The 26,028-nt window shown below is 39.0% G+C and overlaps 1 protein-coding gene across 1 annotated transcript in view; it reads right to left on the bottom strand.

Moving 5' to 3' along the window:
• Positions 1–1,967: 1,967 nt before the first annotated feature.
• The window catches only part of ZNF268 (zinc finger protein 268), an 81,871-nt gene continuing 57,810 nt past the window's right edge, over positions 1,968–26,028 (bottom strand). Inside the window, exons 10-12 of the mRNA XM_074231618.1 lie at positions 23,951–24,077; positions 23,404–23,499; positions 1,968–17,386 (exon numbers count right to left, since the gene is read on the bottom strand). Coding sequence (XP_074087719.1) covers positions 15,198–17,386; positions 23,404–23,499; positions 23,951–24,077 — 2,412 coding nt within the window. The 3' untranslated portion in view covers positions 1,968–15,197. The remainder of the gene's footprint in view (positions 17,387–23,403; positions 23,500–23,950; positions 24,078–26,028) is intronic.

Below are 26,028 nucleotides of genomic sequence, written 5' to 3'. Positions count from 1 at the left end.
CCATCCCCTCAGCAGTGATCGATCAGGTGAATATTGTACATACACATTTGTTGTTTAACATGTTTTCAGATTATTCATTTTTGGAATGAGGAATTAGAATTAAGGGAAAAGAAATAAAATCACAAGAAAGAAATACATAAGAGAAATTTTTTAAAAAGTGAATGTAGTATTCATTCATACTTTGTTTTGTTTTTCTTCCTCCGGATGGGGATAACATTATCCATAGCTCTTCTAATATGGTTGTCCTAGCTCTCTGAACTGCTGAGAGGAGCCGCTTCCATCAAGGTTGATCATCTCACAATGCTGCTGTTAATGTGTACAATGTTCTCTTGCTTCTGCTCTCTTCCCTCAGCATCAGTTCCTGTAAGTCATTCCATGCTTCTCTAGAGTCTGACCCATTCATGGTTTCTTATGGAACAAAATATCCCTTAGTATTCCTGTACCATAACTTGTTCAGCCAGTCTCCAGTGGATGGGCATCCCCTCAATTTCCAATTCTTTGTCACTACCAAAAGAACTGATAGGAATGTTTTGGAACATGTGAAACTTTTCCCACATTTTGTGATTTCTTCTGGATATGGGCCTAGAATTGGAATTGCTGGGTCAAAGAGGATGATCAGTTTGATTGCTTTTTGGGCAGAGTTCCCTGTGCTCTCCAGCATGGTTGGAGTGCTTCCCAGCTCCATCACTCCAATGCATTCATGTTCCAACCTCCTACAACCTCTCCAACATTGATCGTTTTCCCTTTTCCTCATCTTAGCCAATCTGATAGGTATGAGGTTGAACTTCAGAGTTGTTTTACTTCGCATTTCTCTAATCAATAATGAATATAAACAGCTTTAATTTCTTCCTTTGAAAACTGTCTGCCCATATCCTTTGACCATTTACTAATTGCTTACCCTATCATACTCATTAAAATGCCCAAAAGGGGAAATGATAAAAGTTGGAGATTTTTTTAGGCAGAGAGTTTCTCTACAAGTAGTTTCTCTACAAGTGGCCTTAACCAGGGAAGCCAGTCAGCTGGAAATTACTGAGATCATCCCAGAATCAGAGGGCTACATCAGTTGTTTTCAGAGAATCAGACAATTATATGAGATGAGATTTTTTTTTTGAAATGGGCAATTTCATTCATTCATTTACTATTTACATTTCCCTTTGCACTTTTAACTATAATGTCTCCTTTTCAAAATTTAGCCCTTCACCAGTAACCTCTATCTATGTTCCCTTTGAACATATTCATAAGGCTTCTTTCCAGTATGGATCCTCTGATATAAAATCTCTGACTGAAGGCATTCTCACTCTGAATCCATAGATGGCTTGTGTCCAAAATGAATTTTCTGCTAAGAATTTTCTGCCATTTGAATGACTTTCTTCATTCATTTCAGTGATTTGATGTCTATCTAGTATGAATTCTCTGATGGGATATACGGGCTGTCTGTTGCCTGAAGGCTTTACCACACTGATTAAACTAATGAGATTTTTCTCCACTGTGCATTCTCTGATGCACAGCAAGTTTAAAGTTGCATCTAAAGAGTCTTTCCACATTGATTATGGATTCTCTCATTTACAGCAAAACTAGTCTTCTGACTGAAAGTTTTTCCAATGATTCATAAAGTTTTTTTCTCCAGTGAGGATTCTCTGATAGCCAAAAAAGACTGGAGTTGTATACATAAAAGTCTTCTCACACTGATTACATTCATAAGGGTTCTTTCCAGTATGGATTCTCTGCTGTTCAGCAACATTGGAGTTATGTGTGAAAGTCTCTACAGTAATTATATTTATAAGGTTTCTCTCCACTGTTGATTCTCTCATGTACAGCAAGATGAGCCCTCTGAATGAAAGTCTTTCCACAGTGATTACATTCATAAAGTTTCTCACCAGTGTGAATCCTCTGATAATGAATAAGACAGCTCTTTTCTGCAAAAGTCTTTCCATACTGATTACATTTATATGGTTTCTTCCCACTGGGGATTTTCTGATGTATAGGACAAATTTCTCTACAAGTAAAGTCCTGGGGACCATCAATCTTAAATCATTGTTTTTAAATTTCTTCCAAAGAAAGGCTTAACTCTGCAGGAGCCTCTTTTATTTCAAGTCTGAGTACTCCTACTAAAAGAAACAAATATTAAATATACCTACACAGACACATATATACATATCTATATTTATACTTTAATGGGAAGAATCAATCATTTTAAAATGGCATTAGTTCACATTTGAAGAATGATTTTATCTACAAAGAGCGTCATGCACAATCACTTTGGATTCTTGCAACAAACCTGTGACCAGGCAGGGCTGGAATTCATTTTCATTGCATTCACAACTCAAGCCATGAGTTCAGAATGGTTCAGGGATTAGACCAGCAGCTGGGACTAGAACTCAAATTTTGTTCTGTCTGCTGTACCAGGAAAATTACCTACATTCTGAATCTTGTTTTTTCACTTTTAATTTCATTGTCTGTGCTTTCAATTTTCTATAAACATTTGGTGCACATCTGAAGGACATATACTAAACATTCTGATTATTTCATAATCTAGTTTTCAAGTAAGCATAATATAATTTCCCTGGTCATCAATTTTATTCTTATTTGATCTGCTGCAGTATCTGAGATCACATGATGAATGTCAACACTTTTGTTTGTATTTACCTAGGCAGAAGAGATTTTGATCTGGGAGATAGCCATTACTTTTTTTTTTTTGGCTTTTGTGAGGCAAGGGGGTTAAGTGACTTGCCCAAGGTCACATAGCTAGGTAATTATAAGTGTCTGAGGTCGAATTTGACCTCAGGTCCTCCTGTCTCCAGGGTTGGTGCTCTATCCACTGTGCCACCTAGCTGCCCCTACTTACTTCTTTTTAAAAAATATCTTTCAATGCTTCTGCTCACTAAAATAACTCAACTAAAATTAATTCCTTGTAAAAAATACAATTTTGAAAAGTTCAGGATCAATTACCTATACCACATTTCCTTCCCCCTCCCCACCAATGCATGACATTTCCCATGTCTGAAAATATGCATTTCCTAAAGGAACTTGTGTCCATCATCCTTTCATCAGGAAGTGGACAGCATGATTCCCTATTAGTCCTCTTGCAGCCCTTCCCAGTTAGTGTGGGTCACAAAGCTCGAGGAGGTTCTAGGCAGTGATCCAAAGGGGCCAGGCTAAAACTTTGGTACTAGCACTTTAAAGAGTAAATAATGGGTCAATTTTGTTCCAGTTATTTCTTTTGGATGACAAGCATGTGCATGTTTCTGCCATAATTGGATTTCTTCTGCAGTGGTTCCAAAGCAGCACAATGAGACATAGTATGCTCTTGGGGTCATGAAATGATGCTCTGCTTCAGGAAAAGGTACAACATATGCTTCCAACTTGACCTGGGATAATTTCTAAAGTTCCAAGAAGGTTCTTTATTCTTGTACAATTTGCCACAGACATGCACAGATCCTCCTTATTCAGCCTCTCTTCTACCTAGTGATTCTCTATCCCCTGGCAGGTGAATTGTTTGACAGTGCAGATCAGTCATTCAGTAAACTTTCAGTAAGAGTGGAGCTGGTTTGCCAGCAGTTGAAAAAAAGAAATTGAAGTCTGAAGAAAGTGTTTCCTTACAAAGGTTGTTTTAAAAATAAACATTGTTTAAAAAACAACAACAAGGTCATATGTGCAAGTGACCTTCTGGTTCACTTATCATTTAATATAAGTACTTGTCATGAGGCAACACTAAAATACATTTTTCATACAGTTACCTGGTTAAGGAGCAAAAAACAGAAACAAAAAATGTGGATTTCCATTCTTCAGCAAGAGTGTTTGTCCAAGTCTTCTCTCATTTTCTACAGCAAGCATGGAGGAACCTTTTCACAGTGTTCAGTTTAAAAATCAGTATATAGCTGGGAGTAGAATCAATAGCATGCTGGGTCTCATGTCAGGAAGACCCAAATTTCAATCCCACCAATTTGCTAGCCCTATCATGCTGTTCAAAACCCTCTGTTGGCCTCAGTTTCCTCATCTGTAAAATGGGTTGTAATAATAGCACTTAACTCCTATAGTAAGTGCTAGCTAGCTGGTGCAGTAGACAGAGCACCAGGTTTGAAGTCAGAAAACTCATCTTCTAGAGTTCAATTATGGCCTGAGACACTTACTAGCTGTCACTCAACCCTTTTGGTTTCCTCATCTGTAAAATGAACAGGAGAAGGAAATGGTAAACCCCTCCAATCTCTTTGCCAAGAAAACCCTAAATGGATATCCCAGAGATCAGACTGAGAAGGCTCTGGGTTGTTTTCTTTGGACTTCCAATCAGTTCCCATCATACAAACTGTTGGATTTTTTTTTCACATGATGACATTTATTTAACAAGACTGAAAGAATCTGAGACCACAGATCAAATGTTTTTTTTTTACATGTTTTTAGATGTTTAGATTTTTGCAAGGCCAATGGGGTTGTGACTTGCCCAAGGCCACACAGCTAGGTAATTATTAAATGTCTGAGGTTAGATTTGAACCCAGGTACTCCTGACCCCGGGGCCAGTGCTTTATCCACTGTGCCACCTAGACGTCCTCACTGCACCATCTAGCTGCCCCCTGTGCCACCTAGCTGCCTCTACAGTTTTAATAATCAAAATGTTTATATGGTGGAACCTTTTCACATGCTCCTTTGTTAAGAATAGTCTTTTCAAATGTTCCCTTTTTCTAAACAGTCAACCTGTTTTGCTCCCTGGTAAAGTTCTGTCCTATAGTAAAAACAGCCCATGGTATTTCTTTATTCACATCATCAGATTCTTATCCTGGATATGTAGAGGTAAAACAAAACAAAGTCTCTCTCTCTCTCTCTCTCTCTCTCTCTCTCTCTCTCTCTCTCTCTGTAAATCATATAGTCACCATATTTTAAAAAAAAAGCAGGAAAAGAAAAATCGAGTGATCAAAAATGCCTACATGGATACCAAAATATTTTCTAAACTGTTATGTTCAAATCTATTAATGTTCTCTCCTTCTCCCAATGTTGAAATTGGCTTTTAAGAATTATTTCTTAAAAAATGTTCGTAAAAAGATGAGAAACTGTTACAAGGAGATACTAAATGTGATGTGCTTTGTTTTATTAGAAAAAATACTTGGGCAAGGGCTACAATCATCTATTAGTTATGAAGGACTTATAAGGACATGAAGCAATAAAATAAAAATCTGGATACAAATTATATATCTGATTACAGCAAATTTAAGATAACAATGGAGATTGTAGGTTATTTTATATTTTATATATAAATATTTTATATTTACAGATCAAAGCAGTAGATGAAGTACTGCAACAAAAGAACAGAAACCAAAAGAAAAATCCTTCTAAAAGAAATGTCCCTTTGCTCCAGGACTTCTGTATAATATTCTTCTTAACCCACCTTTCCAAACGGCTATGCTGTAATTGCACTTCATTTCACTTCTTGCCTCATTATTTCTAGAGCTTTTTAGTTAACTGGCACCAAGAAGACTTCATGTTTGGTTTTGTTTTTTAAAATTTTTCTTTTTAAAATCGAGCAAATGAGAAATGTCCTGAGTATCATGAAAACCATCTTGGAACCAAAGAGTTAATTCGAAAGTTTTGACTCTTCTTTAAAAACATTAGTGTAAAAAACTGTTGGTTTTTATATTTATCATAGTAAAGTGACAGCTCCTCAAGGAGGAGGATTTTTTGCATTTTGGCTGCACATCCCCACCTTCTTCCCATTAGGGCCTTCCAGCAGTAAGGAAATGACTGATTTCCTGGTCACTATCAGAAATGAGGGCCAGAATTCTATTATGGTTACTGCCCATCCCTCAGAGATTTCTGGAAGGATGTTCAATGTAGTTCAGGCTTATAAAAGATATTAAAGTAGTACATAATCCCTTAAATCTCTAAAAGACATTTATTTATTTATTTTTTTTATCCATATGCACATGTGTATTTTTAAGTTTTAAAATTTCGTTCTACCCTCCCTTTCCTTCCCTCCCCCCTCCTCAATGGCGAACAGTCAAGTTAACACTTATATACATATTCTTGATAAACATGTTTACAGATTAGTCATTTTTGGTATGAGGAATTAAGATTAAGGGAAAGAGATAATTTTTATAAAGTGTTCATCAGATTCTGAAGGGTTGTTTTTGTTGTGTTTTTGTTTTTCTTCTTCTAGATGGGGATAACATTGTCCATAGCTGAACTAATATGGTTGAAAAACATTTATTGTTTTTTTAAAATTTGGTTTGTTTTTGCAAGGCAATGGAGTTAAGTGACTTGCCCAGGTTGGATTTGAACTCAGGTCTTCCTGACTCCAAGGCTGACTCCACTGTGCCACCTAGCTGCCCCCAAGACATTTATTGCTAAGGAAGATGCTTTAGTAACAATTTTTCTGGCAGTCCAGAGACCTGCATCCCTGTCCCTGACAAGTGGTATGATCTGGGGCAAGTAGGGAGGCAGCCTGTGTGTGGAAAGGCCACTCACTGGTCCTGAAGTCACATGACCTGGGTTCAAATCCTGCCTTTGAAGTTTTTTGTCTGTAGGACCTTGAGCAAATCCCTCAACCTCCCTAGGACTCAGTTACCTCATCTGAAAAATGAATTGAACCTGGTGATTTGAAGTCACCAGCCCCCCCATCCCAAGATTTTTTAGTTACTGTTTCTTCATCTGTAAAATAAGGACGCAAAGCTTTGCATTCCCTCTCCCTGAGAGTTGTGGGGGGACTGACCGAAAGCACTTTGGAAAAGGGGGGTCATGCTGTTTACAAACAACTGAAAAAGAGAAATCTAGACCAAGTGGCCTGGGAAAGATGAGGGTCTCCCTGGGACCCTTTCAGGGAAGAAGCAGGACTCTCTTTACCATTCTTGCTGGTCAAAGGGGAAGTTAAGGGGCTTCTAGGTGCTGGGCCATATGGTTAGGAGAGTTGAACTACATCAACTTCTCAGTTAACCCTGTGGTGGGGTCAAACTAGATGAGACTCCATTCACCATGGAGCTCAAGCTCCTCCTTTTACATATGACTAAAGTGAGGCAGGGGTCTCCTAGCTCTACAGTTGGAAGGAAACTCAGAGACCCTCTAGTTCAACCTCCTTATTTAGCACATGAAGAAATTGAAATTCAGGGAAGGGATGTGACTAACCCAAGGTCACCTGAATGCCTGACCTAGTGGACAGTGCCTCACCTCCCATACACACCAACAGATTCTTTTTCTAAGCCTTTTGCCTTGTAAAGTTACCTCTGTTAAAGTGGACAATGGGTATTCCAGATATTCCTAGAAGTTTCTAGATATTCCTCTAGGGATCAGAGAAATTTGAGGTGAAAGATCAGTTAATCCTTTTAACTCATTTTATAGAGCAAGAGATACTGAAACTTAGAGCAGGGAAAGCAGAGTGCAAAGGTTACCCAAACACTCATACAATTATAATTTTAAAAGCTGGAAGAAGCCTTAACAGGCTGGTTGTTGGGAGCCAGGGTCTCGAAGCTGCTTGACACAGTTGCGGCAAGCAGACTCAAGGCGGACACACTGCCTGATAGAACAACATTTCCTTCTTCAATATATATAGAGATTCCATGTATACCCATATTTGTAGGACTAATATTGATTGCAAAACTTACCCATCCTAATAGTGGAATTCCTTTATAGGAAGGATTTCAGAGGAATTCCTTGAATAAAATAGATTGTAAACTCTGTCCAAATTTAACAGGACTGCCTCCCCCTGAGGCATACAAAAGGTTTCAATATTATGAAATCTTTGGAAAATACAACACTGGGAATTCCAAGGAGAATATATACAGGGAAAACAGATAAAAAATGGGTTAGGTAGAATTCTTGGGAAATCAACAGTTTTGCCCCGCTTATCATACACAGGAATATGTGATAAAGATGGTGAAAGAATAGTCAGTATAGGTGACTTGTATGTGAACTTTAACAGGCTGGTAATTATTAAGTGTCTGAGTCTGGATATTTGAACCCAGGTACTCCTGACTCCAGGACCGGTGCTTTATCCACCATGCCACCTAGCTGCCCCCTTAATTAATAACTTTACAATGCAGTGACAGACTAGGCAACAGAGAGGTTAAAGTCATCATGGTTTGAGCAGGGACAAGAAATTAACTACATGATTAAACTTGTAACCACATGAACTATATGACTGATAATAAAAATTGTAAACTTTTGTAACCAAGGAAATGATCTTGGCTTGCTTGCTTGATGCTCATATGATTCTGAGACTATAAAAATAAATCTGAGCAGCAGACAGTCAACCTGCTTCTGCCTTCAAACCCTTGTGTTGACTCAATTCCTTTCGCCGGCTCTATCCATCCTGTCAGATTCCAGAGACCCCTTGGAGGCTGGACCCCTGCAGCTGGTGAGTGCAAGTCCTCACTTCATAGATGAGGAAACTGAGGCAGAGAGAGGTAAAGAACTAACTGGGATTACATTGCCAGTGTCTGAGGTATGAATTAAGCCCAGGCCTTGGGTATTCCCATGAACAATAGAGATATAAGTCAAATATCTACACCCATCCTATGTGACTTCAGTCCATATAGAATCATAAGCTTGCTACAGGGGGACCACCCATCTTGCTGAGGGGTGGGAAGAAGATCTTCCTTATCTTTTTTTGGCACCCAGAGGCTACTCCTGAGTTCTACTTCCTTCTCCCCATATGGAACTTTCAGGAGCTCCTTACCAGTTCACAGTCACACATGCAGAAATGACCCAGCCATGATTTGAAGAGATTACATTCAGCATCTGAAGCTATAGGATAAATCTCAACTTTGTGATTTACTGCTTCTACTAAATGCATTCATAGAGGGCACTACAGCTTGCAAAAAGCTGTACTGGATCCTCACAACAAGCCTGGGAGGAAGATGATCCTCACTCTACAGATGAGGAAACTGAGGCAGAAATTATGTCAAGTGATTTGCCCAGGCTCACACAGCTAATAAAAATGGGATGAGATTTCAGATAAATCTTTCATCTCTCAATCTCTTCAGCTGAAAAATGGCAAAGGGTGTGTGAAGGGGAACTAATTAATATAGTGACATTCATCACTAAACCCAATGAAGCTCTAGTTAGGCATCTATTAAACAACCACTAAGAACAGGTCAGGAAATTGTCTAGACTATTCCCCTCCCTTCACTTATTTTTTATAACTTCAGGATCAAAAATCAAAGATGTCCAGAAGAAAAATGAAGCTCAGTCCAGTTCTTACTCTTTGCCTCCCTGGAGGGCTGGTCCTCTTGGAGAGACCTACAGGACCAAACAGTCCTGCTCAAAAGCAGTTTAGATAGCCACTTCTTGGCAAAGAATTGGAAATCGAGGGGATGCCCATCAATTGGGGAATGGCTAAACAAATTATGGTATATGTATGTCATGGAACACCATTGTCCTATAAGAAATCATGAAGGATGAGATTTCAGAAAAGCTTGGAAGACTTAAATGAAATAATGCAGGGTGAAATGAGCAGAATCTTAAACACATTAACAACATGGGGTGAGGTTGGTGGACTTGCTCATCCCATCAGTGTAATAGGGACAATTTTCAGGGATCTGTGATGGAGAATATCATCTGTATCCAGAGAATTCAGACTGCTATTTTACAGATGAGAAAAATGAAGTGTAGAAAGGTTAACTGAATGATCAAGGTAAATGAATTACTGAAGTTCCACCTTTTATTGCTAGGACTTATTCCTTCAAACAAGACATCCCCTCCCCCCCATTCAAATAAGATATTTGAAAAGTCCTTAACTATTAAAGTAACTTAACAAAATGTTAATTTCCTTCCCTCCCTTTCCTATTCCCACTATCAAAGAGTCCAAGATTGATCTTGAAATATAATTTGACAAACCTCCAGAGGGTCTTCCACTACAGTCCTACAGTGGAATTTACCCTCAAAGGTCACTAAGTCTTTGGAGACATCCTGTGTGGGAATTTGAGCACAATTCCACCAATCTACACAATTCTACCTGCATTTGACATGGGTCAGGGGCCTTGCCTGGCTATTCAACATAAAGAATGTTTAGAGATCACAATTGAAGAGCCTTTGATGTCAAGAGGTTCAGATGCACTGAGCAACTTTGGGAGACAGGGTGCTGCTGATTTAAAGAACCAAACCATAGCAAGAAGTACATACTCAGATGTTTACAACCTCAAACTTGAAAATGAAGCCAGGGCTCAACATCCAAGTTTTGTAATGAGCATCAAAAGGGAAGAAAATCAAACCCATCCATCCCTAACTACATAGTCCCACCAAAGACCTTTTCTTTATCCTCCAAGTTTCATCCTCGTATAACTAACATATGGGTGCTAAGACCTGGGCAGCACTGATGTTTCAAACCTTTCCTTTCTCATATGACAATATAGTTTTATTATTTTGGACTTGTGCTCCTTCTACTCCTGAGGAAAATGATGCCAGTTGTTATCCATCTACAGTTTCTAAGATCCTAATTGACTGATTCTTTATTTCATCTCTTCTCTGGTATATATTTTCCCATTTGTTTCAGCCTCCTCTATATTAGCATCCTCTCAGCTCTTTATAAATCTTAGTGACATGATGCTTCCTCTAAGCATTAGACCACCTTGTTGACAACTGCTTAGAAGGCAAGTAAGAATGCAACTGACCCTCTGTCTTTTCTTCCTCTTCTTTTTTCAAGATCAATTCACAACGTTTCCCTTTTAGGAATCAACCACAAGTTTAGAGGACTAATAATCTATGTTCACCTAATTCCATTTGTTCTTTCTTAAGATCAACCCTGGGGGCTCACACATGTTAGACTTGTTTTTTCCTTATTAGAACACACTTTGTTAATGCTAGCTTAATTCTTTCTTAAAACCAAACTCGTGAAGGTTAACAGTAGTGGTGTGAACATGCTATTTAGATTAGAGAATTGGTGAACCAGACTCTTGTCCTGACATTACTGTGCTGGGGCACTAGAAGTAGTCCCCTAGAATCACAACCTTGAAAGACACGTGAGTGTCCCCTAATTTCTTGCTCTAATAATCTCAGACTAATGGCTATTCCTTCTAAGCTTGCTCTGGGGGTGAAGGCTACACTTTAGGAAGGTTCTTCTCTGGATACTTCTAAATTAAATATGGATCCAATCAAAGGTCAGTCCTGCCAGCAATGGTGTAACTATAGAGGACCTTAAAATATGTTGGCCCTGCCGAGACTCTTTTGACTTGTCTAAATTGGTTATCTCAAAACAAAATTAAGTCTAAAAGCTAATAAGATTTCTAAACCAGAGTAAGGATTACAATCTCTGATTTGCAGAAGTTTTATTTTTTTTTTCCTTTAAGCTTGTCTCAGCTCTCCCTCCCTTGTTCCCCTTCCTTTGAAGGCCCAGGACCTGACTCCACCCTGCCTAAGGTGGTCAATGAAGAGTCCTTTGACAGTCCAAATGAGGATGAGGGTATATGAGTAAGCTGTGAGAGCAAGGAGAATTTCATGGTATCAAAGGGGAGTTTCCTATATGGGTTTGCTCCATCCCAAATCCATCCCCACTTCTTGTCTCCCTCTTACAGGGCTCTAACTCTGACCAGAATGACTCTGCCCTTTCCTACTGACCAGACATTTGAAACTGAGTTCCATCCACCCCACAGTAGGAGGAAAAGGGAGGTGAATATGAGGTTTAATTTTGGGAAAAAGTAAATAGTCAAGTCTGTTTATAATCCATTAACAAGGTTTAGAAATAGAATGTTGTAAAAAGCTAACTTAGGATGGGAATAATGGCTGTAATTGGAGAGAGAGTCAATGGACAGAGTTAGTGAGAGCTAGAAGGAATCAGACCACTTGGGCCAGCTACAAGTAGTCAATCCCCCCCCCAGGAATCAGTCTAATCAACTCTAATCTAGGAGGAAAAGATCAACTGTTTCATCAGGCTCACTCAAACTTCCCAGAGAAATCTGTAGGAAGCCCTTCTGTTAGTAAATAAAAGTCTTAAGCTTTCCCTTGTCCCTGTTCAGTGATTTAATTATTATTTTAATTCAACTCTTTTTTTAAAATTTTATTTTTGCAAGGCAATGGAGTTACATGACTTGCCCAAGGTCACAATTAAGTAAGTATTAAGTGTCTGAGGTCAGATTTGCTCTATCCACTTCGCCACTTGGCTGGCCCTAATTCAACTCTTTAACCCTCCTTGTGATAGCTCTTCAAGGTTTCTGCTTAGGGTCAAAAAGCATCAGTAGCTTCAAAATCCCACAAGGTTTCCACCCAGCACATTGGAAGCTAACTGGAGGATAACAGGAGGGTAACAGGAGGGTTTGCAGATTCTTGTAAAATTTGACATGCATTTCCTAGGGTTTGCAGCTTGAAATCCCTGGAGGATGGGGCTAAGATGATGAAATCTACTCTTTATCTGAGAAGTTGGAGAGAGACAGAGAGATAGAGACAGACAGACACAGAGAGAGACAGAGGAAGAGAGACATTCCAGAGAGTTGGTTTTTTCTATTAATGTGCTTCCATCTGCATTCATCCCCAATGAAGTCTTTCTCTGGAGGGGCTTGGCTTTTTTTTTTTATCATGGGTTCTTCAGAACTTTCTTGGATCCTTGAGCTGCTGAGAAGAGCAGAGCCATACACAGGCCCTACTGGCACACCATTGTCCTGGTTCTTCAGTATGTTCCTGCTTCTACTCACTTCCTTTTGGATCAAGTTATGAAATTCTGCCCAAGCCATTTCTTTGTGAGATTTGCTTTTCCCCAAGTGAAGATTCTTACATTTTATCCTCCCCCCCATTTGATGGAATAACAATTTTCACATTAGGTTTATACATTTTAATTTGTAATTTTTTTCTTTTTTTTCCCTGATGATGTGGAAATGCAAGTTTTAAAATCCTTTTACTTTTATAGTCCCAGATTCTCTTTCTCCTTCTCCTTGAGGAAGGTAAACAATTTGATATAGGTTACACATGTACAGCACAGACCAAAGTCAAACAAAACAAAAAAACTGATGAGAGAAGGAAGGAAGAAAGGTCTGTGGAGACAGATCTTTGTTAAAGTCCCAAGTTTTTTTGAGCTGAAGAAGGAGGGAGGGGAGGAAGGTTCAAAAATGAGTATGCTTTAAGCTGTTCCCCTGGCCAAACGTCCTCAGATGCTAGGAGCTATCAGCAGCCTCTCTCCTCTACACAGCTCCAGCCCACCCCCACGTCCCTGAAGGAAATGGCTGTCTATACTTAAATCTGGGCTGAGGTCCTCTTGCTTATCCAAGTATAAATTCTTATCAATCCTGTGCAGTTTTCTGTGCTGTGGAATTTCTACTAAGTCAATGAGATACAAAGAATCCCAGTGCATAACTGGGGGGAGGTTTATAGTTATTGGCCAGGTTGGTGTTTTTATGTGAACTATCACCCATGTTCTAGTGATGTCTTTTATACCAGCATGAGCTCATGCTCTCAGAGAAGATAAAAGAAAAAGATATGGAGAAAATTTTAACAGGTCTGATAAACTTTGTTATTGTGATAAAGACCATTTCATAAGGCACTTTTTAAATTTAAATTTTATTTTTTTCCAATTACATGTAAAAATAGTTTTCAACATTTATTTTCTGTAATATTTTTTCTACTTCCTTCCATTCCCTCCCCCCTCCCTATGATAGCAAGTAATCTGGTATAGGTTCTACATATACACTCATGTTAAACATGTTTCCATATTAGTCATGTTGTGAAACAAGAATCAGAATGAAAAGGGAAAACACCATGATAAGAGATAAAAAAGTCACAAATCTTTATAAAAAATGAAAATTATAGGGGCAGCTAAGGTGGTGCAGTGGATAGGGCACTGCCCCTGGAGTCAGGAGGACCTGAGTTCAAATTTGACCTCAGACAGTTGATAATTACCTAGCTGTATGTCCTCGGGTAAGTCACTTAACCCTATTACTTAAATAAATAAAAAAAAATTTTAAAAAAGTGAAAATTATCTGCTTTGGTCTGTATTCAGACTCCATAGCTCTTTCTCTAAATGTGGATGGCATTTTCCATCATAAATCTTTTAGAATTGTCTTTGATTACTATACTGAATGATAAGAAGATCTAAGTCTATCACAGTTGATCATCACACAAAGTTGTTAATGTATACAGGGTTCTCCTGGTTCTGCTCACTTCGCTCAGCAACAGTTCACATAAGTCTTTTCAGGTTTTTCTGAAATCCACCTACTCCTGATTTCTTTTGAAAAGGCCTTTTTATCTTCCCTATCAGAATAGTAGCTTTCTGTAGTTAGCACTCTTTTTGTCTTTTTGTTCATTTTTAAAGTTGATTTTTGCTCCTGGGGCACAGGGGGACAAAAAGTCTCAAGCTTTTTGTGCTGGGATCTGGGGGTCTGGCTCCTGGCTTTTCTGTTTGGGTGTCTCAGGTGCTCTTGGCTTGCACCCTGCATTAGGGTAGCCCAAACCAGTCCCCTCTGCTGCACCAGTGTTCCCAGGCTGGCCTGCTGAACTGGTGCCTCAGTTCTACTGTGGCTAAGAGCCTCCCAGTGGCTTCCTAGATCTCCTCCATTCCTTTTTAACCCCCATAAGAGAGGCCTTTCCTGAAGTCCCTCCAAGAGTTCTTGAATTGAAAAGTTGTTTCACTCTGGTTTTTATTTTTTGTGGGTTCTGCTGCTTTCCAGTATGTTTAGAGGCTTCATTTAAAGCTCTTTTAGCTTTGGGAGTTTCCTAGCTTTGTGCTGCCATCTTGGGTCCACCCCCTGCTCATGATTTCTTACTTCATGAAAGCTCAGTGATTACTGTTTGTTTTTTTTTTATCAGGATAAATTTTAAGCTCTTTTTTAAAAAAAGAGAATTATTTTTAGGAAGGAATGTTTAATTAATCTGTTGAATACATAACTTTTGTATGATTTTAAATGGTCCAATAAATTGTATTTGTAAGCTAATTTGTCGAAAGAATTTGATGGTATTAATAACAATTGTGTCGGTCCTACTGTTATTACTGAGACTTTATTGTTTGAAAGGATTGAGGAGAAATCTTTTTTGGAACTCTATTCTTTTTTGAGTTTCCTTTTTAGGTTTGTTGTGTTCTCAGATCAATCTTCAATAGGTGCAGGAAGAAAAACGTCAGAGGCAGAGCCAAGATGGCAGAGTAAAGATAGGGACCTACAAGCTTTATCCCAAAACCCTTCCAATGATGACTCAATTCTAAGATGGCAAAACCCACAAAAAGACAAAGTGAAACAAGACAGTGTTGGGGATCAGTATGGAAAGTCTGCTCCAAGAGCTCCTGGGCCTTGGGAGCCCCTGAATCAGCAATATCCATAAGGTTTCTCTTGAGTGTGGATTTTCTTAAGTACAGTAAGATAGCTCATATCTGTGAAAGTCTTTCCAAACCGATTGCATTCATAAGGTTTATCTCCAGAGTGGATTCTCTGATGGACAGTAAGATTGAAGCTCCTTGTGAAGGTTTTTCCACACTGATTGCATTCATAAGGTTTCTCTCCAGTGTGGATTCTCTGATGGACAGTAAGACTGCTCGTATCGATAAATGTCTTTCCACAATGATTACACTCATAAGGTTTCTCTCCAGTGTGAATTCTCTCATGTACAGCAAGATGAGCCCTCTGAATGAAAGTCTTTCCACACTGACTACATTCATAAGGTTTCTCTCCAGTGTGAATTCTCTGATGTTCAACAAGATGGGAGCTCGTTGTGAAAGTCTTTCCACACTGATTACACTCATAAGGTTTCTCTCCAGTGTGGATTCTCTCGTGAACAGCAAGATGGGCCCTCTGAATGAAAGTCTTTCCACACTGATTACACTCATACTGTTTCTCTCCAGTGTGAATTCTCTGATGTACAGTAAGAATGGCTCTCTGAATGAAAGTCTTTCCACACTGGTTACATTCATAAGGTCTCTCTCCAGTATGGATTCTATGATGTACAGCAAGACTGGAGCTCTTTGTGAAAGTTTTTCCACACTGTTTACATTCATAAGGTTTCTCTCCAGTGTGAATTCTCTCATGTACATCAAGATTGGGCTTGTGAATGAAAGTCTTTCCACACTGATTACATTCATAAGGTTTCTCTCCAGAGTGGATTCTCAGATGTACAGCAAGATTGGAGCTCCGTGTGAAAGCCTTTCCACATTGATTACATTCATAAGGTTTCTCTCCAGTATGGATTCTCTCATGTACAGTAAGACTGCTTGTATCTATAAATGTTTTTCCACACTCATTACATTCATAACGTTTTTCTCCAGTGTGGATTCTCTCATGGACCACAAGATGGGCTCTTTGAATGAAAGTCTTTCCACACTGATTACATTTAAAAGGTTTCTCTCCAGTGTGGATTCTCTGATGTTCAGTAAGATGAGAGCTTGTTGTGAAAGTTTTTCCACACTGATTACATTCATAAGGCTTCTCTCCTGTGTGGATTCTCTCATGTACAGCAAGGTGGGCTCTCTGAATGAAAGTTTTTCCACACTGATTACATTCATAATGTTTCTCTCCAGTGTGAATTCTCTGATGTACAGTTAGAAATGCTCTCTGAATGAAAGTCTTTCCACATTGATTACATTCATAAGGTTTCTCTCCAGTGTGGATTCTCTCATGTGCAGCAAGATTGGCCCTCTGAACAAAAGTCTTTCCACACTGATTACATTCATAAGGTTTCTCTCCAGTGTGGATTCGCTCATGAACAGCAAGATAGGCCTTGTGAATAAAAGTCTTTCCACACTGATTACATTCATAAGGTTTTTCCCCACTGTGGATTCTCTGATGTACAGCAAGACTGGCCCTCTGAATGAAAGTCTTTCCACACTGATTACATTCATAAGGTTTCTCCCCAGTATGAATCCTCTGATGATGAACAAGACTGCTCTTCTTTGTGAAAGTCTTTTCACACTGATTACATCCATAAGGTTTTTCTCCAGTATGAATTTGTTGATGGTAAATAAGGGATGGTTGTTGACTGAAGGCTTTACCACACTGATTACATTCATAAGGTTTCTCTCCAGTATGAATTCTCTGATGCACAATAAAACTGCTCTTCCTTGTAAAAGCCTTTCCACATTCATTACACTCATAAGGTTTCTCTCCAGTGTGAATTCTCTCATGTACAGCAAGATGGGCCCTCTGAATGAAAGTCTTTCCACAATGATTACATTCATAAGGTTTCTCTCCAGTGTGGATTCTCTCATGTACAGCAAGATGGGCTCTCTGAATGAAAGTCTTTCCACAATGATTACATTCATAAGGTTTCTCGCCAGTGTGAATTCTCTGATGATGAATAAGACCGCTCTTCTCTGTAAAACTCTTTCCACACTGATTACATTCATAAGGCTTCTCTCCATTGTGGATTCTCTGATGTACAGCATAGTTTTCTCTCCTTGTATAGTCATCAGGACCATCATTCATGAATCTTTGCTTATGAGTTTCTTCCACAAAAAGATTTATCTCTGAAGGAGTTTCTTTCATTTCAAGTTTGATTTCTCCTACTTAAAAAAAAAACAAATATCAAATATACCAACAGAATCATATATACACATGTATATTTATAACCCTTTGTCTCCACTGTATAAATTGATTTACATTCTGTTTTCCCAGGCAAGGAGACAAGTCTTCAAAGGGACAGTCAATCATATGAAAATATCATTAGTTCACATCCAAAGAATGATTTTACTGTAAAGAGCATCATATACAATCATCTAGGATCCTCACAACAAACCTGTGATATAGACAGGGTTGGCATTCATTCTCATTACATTCACAAATCAATCCATGAGTTCAGTATGTTCAGAGTGAGTTGAACCAATTACTGGCGGCTGAAACTAGAACTCAAACCTTATAACTGGGCATATTCTGTCCACAGTATCAGACAAATTGTCTTCACTTTTGTTGTCCGCACTTTCAATGTTTTCTTCATAAACACATGCCATTTGGTATACAAATATTAAAGATTACTATTACTTCATAATCTAGTTTATATTTAACGTAATTACCCTAGTGATCAATTTCAGTCTTATTTGATCTGCTTCAGTATCTGAGATTACATGATGAATGACAGCTCTTTGTATTTACCTGAGGCAGAAGAGATTTCATTCTGGTTCATTGCTTTTTTGGGGGCTAGCCAATACCTCTTTCTTTCTGTTTTTGAAAATTTATCTTTCAGTATCTCTGCTCACTCAAATGGATGGCATTTCTCATGTCTGAAAATATATGTTTCATAAAGGAACTTCAATCCATCATTCTTTATAAGGAAGTGAATAACATGCTTCCCTATTAGATCTCTTGCAGTACTTCCCAATTAGTGGTTCACAAAGCCCTTGGAAGTTCTACACAGTGATCCAAGAGGTTTGGGCTAAAAATATTTTACTGGTACCTTAAGTAGTAAATAACGACCCAGGTTTGTTACAAAGACCAGTTTCCTTTCCAAAAACAAGCATAATAGGATTCTTTCTGCAGTGATTCCAAACATCACAACCAGGTACAACATGCTTTTAGGGACCATCAGGCAGTGATTATAGCAAGCTCTGCTTCAGACTAAGTGCAACATATTCATTCAACTTGACATCTAATTGTTTCCAAACTTCCAAGAAAGTTCTTTATTCACCTGCAAATTGTCACAAACATGCACAGACCCTCCTCATTCGAACCTATCTTCTACTTATGGTACAATTTGTCTCTGACAGTTTCTCAAAGGAATTGTTTGGCAATACAAATTAGGCATTCAGTCAACTTTCAATAAAAGTAGAGCTAGTTTGCCAGCAGCAGAAAAAAGCAACTGAAATCTGAAGAAATTCTATCCTTACAAAGGTGGTTTTAAAAATAAACATTGTTTAAATCAGTGACATGCAGTGGGGTCCATGATTGGGGAAGCACAAACAGTATCAGAGTAATTGCTACTTCACAACCTCAGCCAGTAAGTGGAAATGACCCTAGTCCCTCAACTGTCTTAAAAAGAAGTTCCAGACCCAGGAATGCAGTTTGCTGAATTCAAGAATATGAGGTTCAATTTGTGTGTGTAACAGTGGGTAAACATGGCCTAAGGTATCTTTTCTTTAATCTTGGCCTTCTCATTTGGTTCTGATGTCATCACAGAGGCTCCATCATAAGTATGAGCCACCAGCTTTTCAATACAGTCGTATTTCTCCCAAACTCCCCCAACCTACTCTGAAATAATGGGGGCTCATCTGTCAGCACTCATATCAAAATCCAAGAATGCCTCCCTCACTTCACAAGTCACCTCAGCTATATAGCGCAAAATGACAGAGATCTAGGTTTTAAGACATCAGTTGTCTCATCTGCTTCTACAGCAATAAATACAGCTGCATTAATCTCCTTTTGATATAATTTCTATTCGAATCACCAACTGCTTCAATTAAATCATTCTGTTATTCTATTTGACAACCCAGAAAACATAGCATTGGATGTCTCCAAATGACCAGCTAACCTTTCACCTTTCTCGCAAAAGCATGTAATAGTGATACATAAATGATATGTAGTAGTTGTCACTATTAGAAGAGCTTGTACTCTCATTGATACCACAAAATACTAATTGCTATTTGGCTAGGAAGTAAGCTGCATTAACAAAGTCTTTTAAAATCTCAGTTTTCCTTCACTTTAGCATTATGGATGCTAATGTTTAATCTCTGCTGGGTATTTAAAGCCATTTCTATCCTTATGGATCCAAAAGTTTTTAAAGCAATTTGAATGTGAGCAACTGATCTTTTGTGGCTGCTGAGGCTTTTTGGTAGATTTTTCAAGTCACAAGATCCCACTTTGATCTATATATTGTCACATGTTGAGAACAAAAGGCAGGGAAGGTAGAAAAGGTAGTTTTTCTTAGCACAGCCACATAGCCAGGCTTTTCCTGTGTCCATTTGCTTTGTTTTGTTTTTTTAGGTTTTTTGCAAGGCAAATGAGGTTAAGTGGCTTGCCCAAGGCCACACAGCTAGGTAATTATTAAATGTCTGAGGCCGGATTTGAACCCAGGTACTCCTGACTCCAAGGCCGGTGCTTTATCCACTACGCCACCTAGCCGCCCCCTTTTTTTTTTTGTTTTGTTTTGTTTTGTTTTGTTTTGTTTTTTTTAACATGTGTCCATTTGAAAACAGCAAGTGATCTTCTGTCTGTATGTTTGAAGCTCTGATATCAGTCTTCATGATGTATCACTTCTTGTTTTGAATCAAAATCTATTTTTGAGGTATTTTACAGCTTTGATATATTATCTTCCATTTTTGCAGGTAGAGAAAAACTTAAAATTATCCAGCTGCTGCAGTGTGTTTTTCTTTCTGAAGGATTTGGCCATCTTTTTGAAGAAAAAGAATAATAGCAGAGCAAGTGTAAAGATGAAGTGGGTGCAAGCCCTCCCCCTTCAGGGTGGTAGATGTACCAACTGCCTCACCAAGTGGTTTTTCGAGTGGTTAAAATCAAGATCAGAAATACTAAAGATGTCATACACACACACGTGAAAGATTTCATCAAGAGGAGCATCAAGCATTGGCTAATTGAACACACTCAACCCAGTCCATGAGGGATTGATTGTACAATCTGAGATGAGTGAGAAAATGATTAACAGGAATGTGCTATTATTATCATTATCGTAATTTCTACTCTTTCATCCTCAGTTCTGCTCACTTTCTTAAACCGTTATTACATGGTCCTAATATTTCCTTATTTCCCTGTTGAAACATATATTTTCATTCTCGAACACTCTCTTTTCAAGTACATCAAATGAGATTCCTGATCTGTTGCTTCTCAAACCATCTCCATGTTTGAATTGTAGACTGTGAACTCAGAGCTAGCAGGGACTGGCTTTTGCCTTGCCTTGTATGGTCAGGGCTAGGACAGAGAAGATGCTTAAACACTGTTTATTGATTAATGGATTGCCTCAAAGACCTGCATTCAGAGGAGGCAGTCTCCCCTGAAAACACAAAAATAAAAAAAATAATAAAATTGATAATAATAATTTAAAATAATAAAATAAATATTAATACTTATTCACCGATTGGTATTATATATGTGATTTCTATACTATTCTAGTCATTTTCATAGGCTAAAACAGTTGAATTTGCGTATTTTAACCTCAAATATCAGGAAAGACACAGGGTGAGGTAGTGGTGGGCCACCTTACCTCAGATTGCACATGTGTACCATACGTGTGTGCCTATTACTTTTCTTTATATGTCACCAGTGTACTGTTCATAGGTTTGTTTATTATATATGCTCATTTTCCATCGCCTAGATGATGTATTTCATGTATACGTAAAAAAGATATTTAGTCCTGCTAATCTGGATTTTGACCACCTTAAAAACTAGCTGTTGAGGTGGTTAATACACCTCCCTCACTGAAGGGTGTGTGTGTGTGTGTGTGTGTGTGTGTGTGTGTGTGTGTTACATTTGTTAGGTTCAACCAGTGACTCTGATGTTGTTCAGGCCTCCCAGTCATGGTCACCATCACACATCACTGGACTGACTAGGCTCAGAGCTGGTTCCAGGCTCCAGGCTCCACCTCAGTTTCTGCATTCTGGTCTTAATGCTAGTTGTTACATGTATGTTCTGGTTCTAGTCATCATTCTGCCTCTTTCTTGTACCCAATCCCCTATTAATCACCTTCGACAGATTCTAAACCATTTAGAACTTGAACAGATCCAACACTGAAGATTACAGAGGCTTCTGTTGAGGCTCCTGAAGGGTCTCCTACTATGGGAAACCTGGGAATCTCTACCTCCCAACTCCCTAAATCTTGTCTCATTCTTGCAGAATCAAAGATCAGGAAAGGGACTTGTCCTGACGATTTATGCAAAGCTTAGTCTTGGATAATTTCCAAGTATGGCAGCAGCCTTCATGCCTCTTCATATGCTACCCTACTGAATGAGAGTGAGAAAAATCAATCACAAAACCAGGCTGCCTGGGTCCCCTATAAACTGAGTCTGCATCACCTCAGCTGGACCCTCGTGTGGTCTTTGTCATCCTTTGACATTTCCTTAAATGACTCCCTGTGCCACTCACCACAGCAGCTTTTCTGGATCTTTTCATTTGACTCCCACTCTCCCTTAAGGTTAACTTACCTCCCTCCTCCTCTATCCATACCTTCTCACCTGAGAACTTGGTCTTACATTTAACTAGAAAAATGAGACATTTATTGAGAATTATCTTCTCATCTCATATGAATCAGATGCCTTCTTTTCTTTTTGATCTCAGTATCAGATGAAAGGATCATCCTTCTGCTTGCTAAAGAAAATCCTTTTATGTGTGCAAATAATCCCATTCCCTCTTCTGCCTCCTGGTTCTTCTTTCTACATGTCCAAAAAAAAGTCATTCTCTTTCCCCAACTCTTTCTTCTTCCTCCTTTCCTAATGCTATTGAGGCATTGTCCCAATGGTCCAGTGTCATCCACTACTCATCCACTTTCCCACATTAACTACCTTCTCTCCTATCACTGTCACTCCCATCACTTAAATACCTGTGGCATTTAAGAATCTGCTGCCTTGAGTCTCCCCCAGTCCAGTCAATCCTCCACCTCACTGTCAAGTTCATCTTTCTAAAGCTCTCATTGGACCATGTCCTTACCTACTTAACAAACTCTAGTGACTCCCCAATACTCTCTAGGCCTGCTAAAGCACTTCATCATCAAGTCCTCTCCTACTCTTCCAGTCTTCTTTCACCCCATTTACCTTCTAGATTTGTTAAAATCCAGGGGATGGGGGCTGCCTTTCAGATCTGTGACCAGGACATTCTACCCCCTGAATCTTCCCTATCTCTGGTACCTAGAATGTTTGCCTGCCCTCCCTGAAGTCCTAGTTAGAGCTCACCTTCCACAACAATGCTTTTTTCAATCCTCCTTTGGGCCTCCCCTCTCTTGACCAGCTCTAATTTTTCCTGTCCACAGTGAATTTCTATATAGTTGATGATGATGTGTCATCTGCCCCACCAGACTGTGAGCTCCCTGAGAGCAGGGAAAGGCCCTTGTACCACTTTAAGTCCTCAGGGCTTAAGGCCTGGCACTTAGCAGCCAATTAAATGTTTGCTGACTTGAAGAAGGTCTAAAACAGAGCTCATATATGATAGCCTAATCCCTTTTTATATTTTCAGGAAAGTTCCATATCCCCAAATACTAAACCATGAATTCTTTTAAAAAAAATTTTTTTTTTTAACAAGGCAATGGGGTTAAGTGGCTTGCCCAAGGCCACACAGCTAGGTAATTATTAAGTGTCTGAGGCCAGATTTGAACTCAGGGCCCCCTGACTCCAGGGCCGTTGCTCTATCCACTACACTGCCTAGCTGCCCCTAAACCATGAATTCTTATAGGATCATACATTCACCAATGGAAGGGAGCTGAAAGACTCCAACACCTCCTTTTACAGATGAGGAAACTGAGATGGTTCACTGGTTCAGGGACTTGCCCAGGAAGCCAGGTTTTCCTGCCGTCCAGTCTTGCACTTGCTTGGCCATAACACAGAGAAGCCTCTTGTAATCCCAGCTGTCTTTTACCTGCTTTCACGTCACTCACCTGGACCATGGTTCCTCAGGCCTTCTGGCTCCAGCATCCAGGGTGCTTCCCTTTTTTCAAAATATGAGATCACATCTTCTCTGGGAACTGGAAGCCCTGGGCAGGGGGAATCAATAAGGGATGAGCTTGGAGAGAAACTTGGATTGAGTTTTCTTTAGGAGAAGGGCTGTGGATATAGAACTGCTCCCTTTTGTGAATCATTGTTCTCTATGTTCAAATATTCAAACATTTAGATCTATACTTCCCAACAGTGCTGATAATACAAGTAAGTAGAGGTCAGACAAAATAACCTGAGACTAGTTCCACATCTGAGATACTGCCACATTGATTTGAACTTTGACCTGAAACTACCTAGAGCTTCATAAGCAATATAAGAGACCCTCAGGTTCCACTCCCAAAGGTCTATTCCAGGAAAATGAGTCAGCAGGAGGACCCTGTCTCTTAGACACAGGAGATCAACATTTTTCTCTTTCTAATGATTAATAAATGCTTCAAACCCTGCAACACTAGGGAATGCAGACTCCCTACCCAAGGAAAATGTCCTTACCCAAGGAGAGCAGGTTCCGGGCATTCTCCAGCATGACCTCTATGTACAATTCCTTCTGAGGATGGTTCAAGAGGTCCCATTCCTCCTGGGTGAAGTCCACAGCCACATCCTTGAATGTCACCAACTCCTAAATTATCAAAAGTATAGGACAAAGCACTGAAAGATATTTCAGAATTCCTCTAGTGTAACCATCATCATTTTATAGGAAGAAACTATCAGCGAGAAGGGATTTGCCCAAAGGCCACATCCTTTATGAGTGTGAGTCAACATTTTAAAACATTGTCATGATGAACCTGATGAAGAGTTGGAAAAAAACTGAGAAATGTCTTTCTAAGGAATCAGGGAGAAAGTATGTGTTCTCTCTGTGAAGTAGATGGATCTTTGGGGGAAAAGGGAGGAGGTGAAATTTTTTTCTTATCAGATCTGATGTAAGTAATATGCTCTAAAAAAAATCTGTGAAGAGGATATTTGGTGGGGAAGGGAGGAAGAATTTTAAATGATCACTTAAAAAGAGAATAAAGTTAAAGAAAGGATCTAGAAGGGCCAAGATGGTGGAGAGAAGCAGGAACTTCCTTGAACTGCCTCAGATTTCCTCAGAAACAATGTCAATCAAGCTGCTAAGGGATCCTGGAGTGACAGAACTCACAAAAAGACAGAGTGGAGCATTTTTCAGCTAAAAATGTTTTGAAAGGACTTCAGGAAAGGTCTACCCCCTCAGGTATAAGGGGAGCATGGTCCAGCCCAGGCAGGGGTGGGGAAGGCAGCCAGAGGCTCTCAGTCCTAGCACAAATTAACAGTCAAGGCCCCTAGGTCCCAGTTCAGCAGACCAGCAGCACAATAACCAAGTGAAAGGTCTCTAGGCCCAGCACTGAAGGTCAATTGAAAGCCCCAAAACCCCAGCCCAGTGAAAAAGGCACTAACACTGAGCCTCTAATGCAAGGAAAGTTAGCAGGTCTCTAACCTCCTGAGAAGCTCCACACAGTACTCTCCTAAGAGTGACCTAAGAGAAGAATTCAACTTTAACAACCTGAACTAGGCTGAATATGAGTAAGAAATAGGAAAAGAACCCTAACCATGTGAGCTACTATGGCAATAAGGAAAATCAAAATACCAAGCCCCAGAAGGCAATATAAATGTATCTTAAACACAAAAAGTCTCTAGAAAGAAATAAAAAATGGTTTTAAAAATCAAGTAGAAAAATTGGGAAAAGAAATTAGAGGTATGCAAGAAAGTCAATAGTTTGAAAAAGGAAACACAAAAATTGAGTGAAGAAAACAACTCCTATTACAATTGGGCAAATGGAAAAAGAAAATAACTCATCTGAAGATAGAATTGGCCAAATGGATAAGGAGCTAACTGAAGAAAAATATTCCTTGAAAATCAGAATTGGGCAAGTGATAGCTAATGACTTTAATTAGTCAAACAAAACTTTTAAAAAATGAAAAAATTGAAGAAAAGTTAAAAAACCTCATTAGAAAAACAAATGACTTGGAAAATAGTTCCAGGAAAGATAACTTAAGACCTATTGAACTACTTGAAAGCCAAGATCATAAAGAGAACCTGGATAATACCTTTGAAGAAATCTTAGATATCTTAGAACCAGAGGGCAAAGATAGTCATTGAAAGGATATACTGATCACCTCCTGATAGGGATCACAAAATGAAAATGCCAAGGAATATTGTAGCCAAATTCTGGAATCATCAGATCAAAGAGAGAATACTGTAGCAGACAGAAAGAAACAATTGAAATACCAAAGAGAAAAAGTCAGGATTCACACAGGACTTGGCAGCTTCAACATTAAAAGATTGTAAGGCCTCGAATATGATATTCTGGAGGACAAAGGAACTTGGATTACAACCAAGATTGAAACCTACAAAATTGATCATACTCTTTTAGGGAAAAAAATTGACTTTCAATTAAGAGGGGACTTTCAAAACTTCACTATTGAAAAGATCAGAGCTGAACAGAAAATTTGATCTTCAAATACAAAATTCAAGAGATGAATAAAAAAAGTAAAAGAAAAAGGGGAAAGTCACATAACAGATTAAACTACTTACATTCTTATGGGAAGATGATT

The sequence above is a fragment of the Macrotis lagotis genome, chromosome 3 (genome assembly GCF_037893015.1).
Source record: "Macrotis lagotis isolate mMagLag1 chromosome 3, bilby.v1.9.chrom.fasta, whole genome shotgun sequence".
NCBI classification, from domain to species: Eukaryota; Metazoa; Chordata; class Mammalia; order Peramelemorphia; family Peramelidae; genus Macrotis; species Macrotis lagotis.
The sequence above is the reverse complement of the archived record's forward strand: the minus strand, read 5'-3'. Positions and strand labels throughout refer to the sequence as shown.